At 37.6% G+C, this 9,681-nt stretch overlaps 1 protein-coding gene across 1 annotated transcript; it reads left to right on the top strand.

Annotated features, from left to right (window-relative positions):
- The first annotated feature begins 1,001 nt into the window (after positions 1-1,001).
- Positions 1,002-6,860, top strand: LOC147464534 (uncharacterized). Its single transcript, XM_086509564.1, has 5 exons — positions 1,002-1,335; positions 1,561-1,707; positions 5,724-5,865; positions 6,250-6,332; positions 6,405-6,860. Exons 1-5 carry the CDS (start codon positions 1,051-1,053, stop codon positions 6,618-6,620), a joined length of 873 nt encoding a protein of 290 aa, XP_086365690.1. The 5' UTR covers positions 1,002-1,050; the 3' UTR covers positions 6,621-6,860.
- The last annotated feature ends 2,821 nt before the right edge of the window (positions 6,861-9,681 follow it).

The following is a 9,681-nucleotide window of genomic DNA, read 5'->3' as shown; positions in this document are numbered from 1 at the left end:
AATTTTAATGGGTGTAGGAGCAATCAGCATGTCCCATTTGGAGAGATTTTTCCAAGATGTGTAGTCCGAAAGAAAGAATCTATTGGTATGCCTCTTGATAAGGTAGGTCCAATAGTCAGTGGAAGATAGCGACCTTACCACCCATTTTGCAGTCAATTTTGTTGCTAGGCTCTCTAGGTTGAATGTACTCAGTCCACCTCTTGTTTGTGTAGATAGCAGGTCCTCCAGGACACCTTGGGCACTTTAGCATAGAAATCATCACCTATCTAGAGAAACCTTCTTGACAGTTTGAAAGCTTGATTGAGTTGAGATTTAGAAGGTAGCCAGAAAGACAAAAAGTAATTTTGAGAAGGTAGCAGATAATGATTCAAGACAAAGGTTTTAGCTAAAATATTGAGCCGCATAATTTTCCAGGAGAACACTTTTCTTCAGAACCTATCAAGGACCCACTTCCACCTTTGTTCCAAGCTTACGTTAAACCTCATAGGAATTCCAAGTAGTCTAAATATTTGTCCATCTAGAATTAGTTGACAACCAACATTTGAGATACATAAAGAGACCCACCCATTAGAGGATTTGACCCACCCATAAAGAGACTCATCTGGAATGAGTTGACAACCAGGCCTTAGGCTTAGGCAATGGTCACGCAAGGCTTAGTTATCAGTTATTTGAACAAATAACTAAGCCTCATTCTTGGTCACATGCGCATTAAATGAGTTACTAAGCCTACCCTTTGTAACTATGCCGATTTTGGCATGGTTGTGAAGTTCAAGGCATAGTTGGGAGGAAGAATGAATAAATAAGCCTCACCTGACCATGCAAGAGGCTTAGTTATTCATTTAATGATTTGTCTGTGCACAGTCTACATAGTTATCAATAACTGATAACTAAGCCTCGCGTGACCACACTCTTACCAACAGATGTTTCTAAAGCCTTGTAAGACGTGCACAGAGCACGTTCACGCCCTCTTCACGTTCCTTTCGAAATGCAGGCAACGCGCACGATTCTCGCTTTGGAACTCGCATGCACTACTCTAGTCTCTAGTAGCCTATGCAACAATCCAAGCGAAAGGTAGCGCAGATCCAGGGGCAAAAACAGGTGCAGCAGAATATCATCTCGTGGACGACGCGAGTCGATTCGCCAACATGGGGGCTTCCTTGCTCATTCAGCGCTACATTTGGTAAGAGCCACTGGCTACTCCCGCAGGGCGAACGCTTGGAGGAGGATGCTGGTGGCACTGCTCAGCGTTGGCTCTCCTTTGGAGGTAGCTTTGGTGGGCACCAGCTAAATCTGGAGGCAGCTTTGGAGGGCACTATAAGGGTTGGGCACTGCCAGGTACCTATGGTGGGCTCTGATGCTAGTGACATGCCTACCGTAACGGCATGAGAAAGTACTGTGATTGAGAAAGTTTTTCAAGAGGGCATACATTACAGCATACGCATACCTCGGTTGATGGCGCTCACAAGCAGCCAGCGCTCTCTGATGTGCGTGGTGGTCGCCTTGATGATGTTTGTGTTGGGTTTGCAAGTGATGGGATTTGGCTTGTTTTGGGCGGTGCAGAGGGCCCTTGCCTCCAACTATGAGAGCCTTTTGAGCCTCTCGAAGCTGGCATCCATGCCTTGTACCTTCAACCCTTGCGCCTTCTTGGAGGTCTCCATAGCATCGGCCCCGTCGCAGCGTCTTGTCTTACAGCTCTACAATCACAAGGTATGTACGGGCATGCATCTTTCATTTTGCTGGTTCACAGACATCTTTCATCTTTCTTTATTGATCCAATTAGGGCAATTTGGGGATCCAATAAAAGCTCTCAATTAGTTCTTTTTTTGCAAATTTCCAAGCGAGAGTGTAACTAGTGCACATGAAGTCCAAATTGAGTGAGGTTGGACTGTTCGAAAGCTCGTGCAAAAGACTCTTTATACATACAAACTGGGTTTTGCAATTGGGACAAAAGAGCAAGCAAACACTGACGCAAAGAGGATGGATGTAAACAAATTAAGGGCTAATCAATTGCTAGTAAATTGACATAAACATACTCTACTCAAAGCCAATAAACTCAAGTGGGTAGTGGCTCCAAGAAATTATCTCACCCTACTCTAACAAAGCTCTTATGGTAACTAAAAGATTATTCAGAGGTAAAGATAGAATGGTGATTGCATTACTATGAAAGTAGTTAATATTGTTGCCTTTTATATAGATATAGATAGAGGAATCTTCAATTGTATCATAGAATATATCATGGGGTGATTCATTCTAATTGGAGTTGAACACATGGGAGTGCATGCGTATTACATGGGTATGTCATCTAGGCATCTACGTCTATAGAGGGTGTCTTTGAGAATAAACTAGGCTTAACTCAATGTGTAGAGATGGTTAAATGGAAGCTCTCTTTAAAACTTTCTTCAAAAGATGGCTAAACATATATTTTAGGGTTGCACGAATGTATTCTCCTATATGAGGACCATGATTACTTGTCTTTTATGGGTGAATGCTCTAAACAAGAAGACATTTGCCTTATATATGTAATTCACAAGACCTTGTATTCAACTGTCTTTTTGTCTTATCATCTGCTCTTCTCCCTACCACCCTTTGATGTGAATCATGATTCTTTGTAGTAGTCTTGTACCACCTAATATACTTCTAAGTAGTCTTGTACCACCTCAATTTTCTTTGTGTGCCTCGTGTCTCTATGTAGCCCGACATATTATTCATTAGAAAACATCAAAGTAAGGAGAGCCTTATTCTGACTATTCTTTTTTCTTGTGCACCTTAGAGACTATTGTGCGACTTCTAGTCTCTCTTTGATATTGCCCATTTTCTCTTTCAGAAAATGGACAATATACACACCCAACCCTTGCGTACTTTAATGTAAATCACTCTTTGTTTACTATTTATTGTCCATTCTCTTTTAGAACATGATATACACACAACCCTTGCGTACTTTGTAAATCACCATGAAATTGATTCTCTTTTTCCACTCTTGCTCTAGGAAAATGTTTCTCCAATAGCTAATGCTTTTTTGCATTAGCTAATACGTCCTTCATCCAAGGTATGGAATTAAGGCGTCCCTTTTGTGTCTTGTGGCTACTTACATATTGAAGTAATAACAAGGTTATTCATCATTGACGTTGGTATAGAAATGTTTGCACAAATTGTACAATCTTATGAAATTGTGAAAGAAATTGATGTGAGAAGAGGTTCTATATTGTTTCCTTGGAAGTTGCTACCATTGAAGAAATGCTACCAATGCAGAAATGCCAATACTTGGCAAATTTTTTAGAGACTTCTTTTGTGTGTGCACATAACCCGATTGTCTCAAATTATAACTTTAGAATAGATTACGAAGGAAGTTATATATAATGACTAAATGGTTCAACAGGATGGACCGTTGGAAACTTGGGATGCAATAATTGAAAAAGAATAGGGTGGGGCTATAATTGTAAGATGAGTAGTGAGTTATAATTTTGTAAACTAAAGAAACGAGAGAGAGAGAGAGAGAGAGAGAGAGAGAGAGAGAGAGAGAGAGAGAGAGAGAGGACATTTCAACGATCTTTGGCCAAAAGTAATGCATTTAATGAGCCAAAAAGAGTCTTTTTTTCACTAAATTTTTAAATCAAACATACGTTCTCTTTCTTTGAAATATCTATTATTGAAACATATTCTCCTCATGTTTTTTATTTAGGCGATGTGTTCACATTCTCATATACCCTGTTAACGTGACATATTTTGTATTAGAAAATACCATCATCATTAAGCAACAGTGTACAATATGGTCCACATATGGAGCTTCAATGAAGAGTTCTAATGGTAAGCTATAACTCTAGAATGAGCGTGCAAAGGTTGATTCTTAGAAATGACAATACTGGTCTAATAGGAGTTTGGCATGGATTGTGCATAATCTATGCAAAGCATGAGCAACTCACTCTGCATTCAAGCAACATCTACATTGCATTTATAAAACAATGACTTTGATCGTTGCTCACATAACCAATTGATAGACTTTATGAATCATACATGTTCTCAAATCACATTTTTTATACAAGTAGAGCATGTTAGGAAATAAGACGTAGCTAAATAGATTTTTGAGTAGATTACTTAATGGAGAGAGATAGATTTCACACACAAGAGATTATAGAGTAGAGAGAGAGAGAGAGAGAGAGTACACACGATATACGTGGTTCACCCAATGCGGGCTACGTCCACGGGAAAGCAGTCACTCAATGGCTTTAGCACTTCAAAAGAAGAAGTAGTTTACAAAGGGATTAAAACCTTGATAGAGCTCCCGCCTTGCTTCACTCTCACCACCTCACACTCACCTTGTTGCATTAACTTCACACTATAAAATGTGTGTAGAAATGGCCTCCTTTTATAGGCCAAAAGGGCTGCCCTCTCTTATGAGAGACAGCCATGTGTAGCTGTCCTTGTGCGAATAAGTCCAAATCGGACCTTCCAATCCGTCCATGTGTGGCCGGCCTTGAGAAGACAAGTCCGCTTTTGAATTCGGCCACCGGCCGCCGGTCATTGACTTTCGATCATTGGCCACCGGCCATTGACTTCCGGCCACCGGCCAACCGACCGGTTGTTTTCCGACCACTTTTCGGCCGTCGTCCGGCCATAATATTTCGGCGAAAAAAAAGTCTCGGGGGCCTCCGTCCCCGAGGCCTCTAAAGTTGCCCTTGATTCTTATCCGTGAAAATTTTGGTTTCCGGTAGTGATTTTCCTTCATGCACGATGGCTTCTCCTCATAATGGGGGCCTTACAAATGTGCTCTTTTACCACAGAAAATTACAAGGGTAAATCAGGATCCATACTTAACAGAGCACCTATTTATGATTCTTTGTGCCAGTAAGTGATACCTACAAGTTAATACGACGTATCTAAACTTGCATTGCTTAGCCATCAGCTACTTATCATGTGACATCTTTGTTAAAGTTAGAGATATTTACAAAAATTTCTTCTTAATGGTGAATATTAGTCATTATTTCCATTTGCTCCACCGTTCCAACGTGCACAATTTTCTCAAACTCTTGCAAATGTTTCTAGGAAGTTAAGTTTTAATACGTGTTTTGGTTTACTCCTTATTACTTTCATATCCCTCATTTAGGTAAATGTGAACCAAGCTTGTCCCAAGTCATTATGTAGGAACCTTATGCACTCGTGATGTATCTAACAAGATTTTATTGATTCATTGTTTAGCTTTTAAATTTGTCTTAAAATGGAATTCTACTTTTATTTATAAGCATTGATTTCAACATGGAATACTTATTTTGCTTGCATTCATTAGTTTGAGTGCATAGTGGATAGGTGTACGAGTCTACACATCGAACACAAAGACGTAACCCATGCAAGGACATTATACGTCTACTTTTCTTGTTACACTACCTATCAAGATTGAAATTAAGTATATGCATCATTAGAAGGTGCTTCTATGCCTCGTACATATATTTATTGATTAAATTGCGTATGTTCATGGCTTATATATATATGTATGAGAGAGAGAGAGAGAGAGAGAGAGAGAGAGAGAGAGAGCATATTGGCCGATAATCTTGAATGGTTTTCTTGTTTATTGAGGCATTTTATGTCTAAGAATCTTCAAATCATGAAATATGTATTTGTGTTTAATATTGATAATGTTACAAAACCATTACTTGTTCAACCAATAACAATTATGAGGATTTTCTTATCAAATTGATGCACATGGAGTTTTGTATGTGTAATACTCTTAGGCACCAAATACTGTACAAAACTTTATAGCCCTTACAACTGGCGAGAAGGGGAATACATCAGATGGGATACGTCTCCATTACGAGGGCACTACAATCAATAGGGTGGTTCATGGAGTTCTAATCCAGGGTGGAGATTTATATGGTAATTTTGAAGATCATTGATGCATGCATTTACATGCAAAACACCTACATCTATATCCATACAAATATGCATGAAAGACATAGAGATTTTGGCCCGGGATGGTCACACTTACCTATTATTGTTTTATAGGCTTGTCAAAATCCATATGCATTTTGTGTGGCATTCTCTATATTTACAAATCGATAAAAGATACAAGGGATTTTTATCTCATTGATGATCATTTAAAGCTAGACTAAGAAATAACAAACCTCTATATGATTTATGGTATGTTTGTAACACACACATACACACTATTGCATACACACATTCAATATTTATATTTAAAATTCCTTTTTCACATTTCTTTGAGAATAACACGACCTCACATCATGCTTTGTATCACAGGAGGCAAAGATGCAAATGAAGAGATAGATGCCATTGATATCTCATCTTTAGAATTTGAAAGTGAGCATGACATTTTTGACAAGGTAATTACTATTGATGTTTTTCATTCTGTGATGGAGCTAAAGTACTCAAAATTTGAATACTAATTTTTGCAGGTAGGGTTGTTATCCTTGGTAGGTTCAGGGCCATCTAAGAATGGATATGAATTTTTCATTACAATGGACATTGCTCCCGAGCTAAATGGGCTAAATTTGGTGTTTGGAGAGGTGGTACAAGGAATGGACGTGGTTTATAAAATCAACAATGTCACTGTGGATGAATCAGGAAAGCCAATGCATCCTATAGTCATTACAAATAGTGGAGTGTTGTAGTTGTTAGACATTCATTGTATAGTACAAGCTAACTTTAGTCATTAACTACTTATTTTCACCTTTAAAATGAAAGGTATTCAAACCCACCACTCTAGGTGATGAAAACCATGAATGAGAAATGGCTTACAAAGCTAGACAATCTTTAGGTGTATCGCGTATACAAGGACGATGAATGTTCATGTTTAAACATTATAATTTGGTTGTAAGCATACACTACATTTTTTTAAGTTTGTTGCACCATCATTGTTGGTTTATGAGAGACAACGTTGTAAACATATCAACCTATTTCTTTGTGTTCTTGTATCTTATCTCTGTTCAATGCATTACTATGTGCATGTAGCTTGCACATAGGATGCCAAGGTGCCATAGCATTAATGAACAAAGTTATGACATACCAACTTATTTCCTTATGCTCTTGTATATCTTTCCAATACACAATTCATAGACACTTTGATACTATGTATGTTACAACCAGGCTAACAAGAGTAGTCTATTGAAGACCATGTCACACATGTTTTCTAATTTTTCATTATAATGACATCAGCCTTATTATTTTGTTATCTCGACTCTTGTATTTTCTTGTTCATGGGCCATATATAAAGTTCAAACTTGTAACTTTGAACCCCACACTTTTAATAAGGTAAGATTTTTGAGTATACCATTGTTGAGTATCGTGTCTTGAGATTGAAAAACAAGAGGAAACAATGAGAGATTGTGCTAGATGTATGAGGCAATATGTTGTTAGATGTCCTAAAATGGAAAAACCAAAAGAAGAAAGGTTGGTTTTTATATTCTTGGAAGGGCTTTTAACATTTGGAATATTGAATTCTAAATGCCATAGACTTAGTAAACAATTGTGAGATCTACGAAGAGGAAGAGGTCAAACAATAATGAAAGTAAGAGTGATAGAATGGTAGGTACATTGCCAAATCAAGTGGGACCACAATTACAACTCCAACCCTATATCTAAATATGAGGAACTAATGAAAAAGTTGAATGAATGGTAACCAGTTTGAAAAGATTGTTTCCAGTGAGAGCAATAAAACAAAAGCTACTAGTAGCTCAACTAGTGGGATAACTAAGTTTTAAAAAATGGTGTCGTAGAAGATAAATGGAAAAATCATAACACACGTGTGATATTACATACCTAAGTATGAGGAAATGTTGCAATACGGGCATGCCATTGAGATATCAAGGGAAACTTGTCTATAGTTATCCGTCAACAAAGATGGCTCACTTGCAAAAACCTGTAGTTGGATTGAAGATATCTCAAGTTGTTGTGGGCCAAAAACCTTCATTTCCAAGAGATAATGCCATTCTTGATGAATTACTGCAACTTGAAGAGCTTTGGATGAGAAAACCTAGTCCCCATAACTACATATGAAAGTAGTTCATCTCTACCAATACAAGAGGGATGGTATGTACCACAACATATACCTATGGTGAAACCTACCTCCTATGCACCCCTAGAGGTTTTATTAGTATATTTTATTGCAAATATAGGGGCTAGACTACCTACGGTTAAAAAATATCCACAACCTAAGAAAAGACCAATCACTAGTGGTTTCCACAATTATGGAGCATGGGATCATTGGTGGAAGAAAGAATGTCCTAACAACAACCTAGTTCCACCAAAAATTTATTGTTATGATTGTGGTAAGAAGGGTGGAGAATTTCCTACGAATTGTCCTAATAATAAGAGTATATCTTCTATTAACATGTGGGAGTAATTCCTTTTATTTCATTAGATAGTGAACCAAAAATACCAATAAAAGTCATAACAACAGCTCAAGCCAAGCTCCAAAAGCAAACAGTCTTTTCATTCAGTGAGAAGCCAAAAAAACACAAACCATTCCAAGAAAATGGAACCAAGAATGCCATAGCTAAGAAATATGAAGAGTTTCTAGAAAAGAGAGCCAAAATAATCTCAACTAAGATAAAATAATCATTGAAAAATCTGGATGTTCTGTCTTAGTGGAAAATGAAAGTGAGGTTACAAGGTAAGTAGAATTTGGAAATCAAGGGGAAAAGTCACCCAACCCCTTAGCTAGAATCACATAGGGTAGAAGCATATTAGAAGCTAGTACAAATTTCATAAGAAATCCTAGAAATGCAGAAGAGAGAACCATCAACATTAGTAGAAACAAAACAAAGAGACCAATATATACTAGCCTGGGATGTTCACTCATCAAAAGCTGTCTATATCACATGCATTCAAGATATTATTAATAATACCCCATTATACATGCTACATTTACATCAACCCCTCTAATGTATACATATAAGTGTACATTTAGGACTAAAAATAATCCACTCTAGTTCATTCATGTGATATGATACACACTTTGAAAAGGGACCGCCCTACAGATACTAGTGAGAAAGTGTCCAACAAAGAAGGTGAAAAAGAACTAGAGTTAACAAGGGAACCAATTCTTGTTGTGCATTATGAAAGGTGGCTTGGACAGAATTCGGCCCATGTAGGAAGATTGGCTTAATCATGTTTGGGATGCTGTGAGAGATGCTAATGATGGAAGTTAGACTTTAGGGTTTCTCAATTTGAAGAGTTGTATTTAAAAGATCCACCCATGGAGGTGAATATGCAGTCATTGTATGGAGATTGGGATTCACAAAGATCATAAATTTCAAGGTCAGTACTCTAAAAACCCTACCTTCATACCTGGGTGAACATGAACAACATTCATTATTTGCAAAACCATCAAAGTGTTTAAAGCCAAAGAATCTTTAAATGTTGGGAACTTTCATTTTATTAAATTGTCTATCAAAATCAAATGCACACTAGCCCTTTGTTGACAGACCAACCTTTCAACAACGCTTCCACAAAGATTCCATGAAGATTCCTCAAAGATTCTCTAAAGATTCCATATAAAGATGCTGATGAAGTGATGAAGATGAAGAATGATGCTGTAATGTGAAGATACAAGCTCATGGACATCATCGAATATCCCGTTATTATCATTTTGAGCCATTACGGTCACTTTTGTAATGTTTACAAGAACTTCATACTTTAAGTCGGCAATTGTATTTTGGTCGCAGATGCTTG

The sequence above is a fragment of the Adiantum capillus-veneris genome, chromosome 1 (genome assembly GCF_014529385.1).
Source record: "Adiantum capillus-veneris isolate H3 chromosome 1, ASM1452938v2, whole genome shotgun sequence".
NCBI classification, from domain to species: Eukaryota; Viridiplantae; Streptophyta; class Polypodiopsida; order Polypodiales; family Pteridaceae; genus Adiantum; species Adiantum capillus-veneris.
Note: the sequence above shows the minus strand (reverse complement) of the source record. Positions and strands in the feature narration are given on the sequence as shown.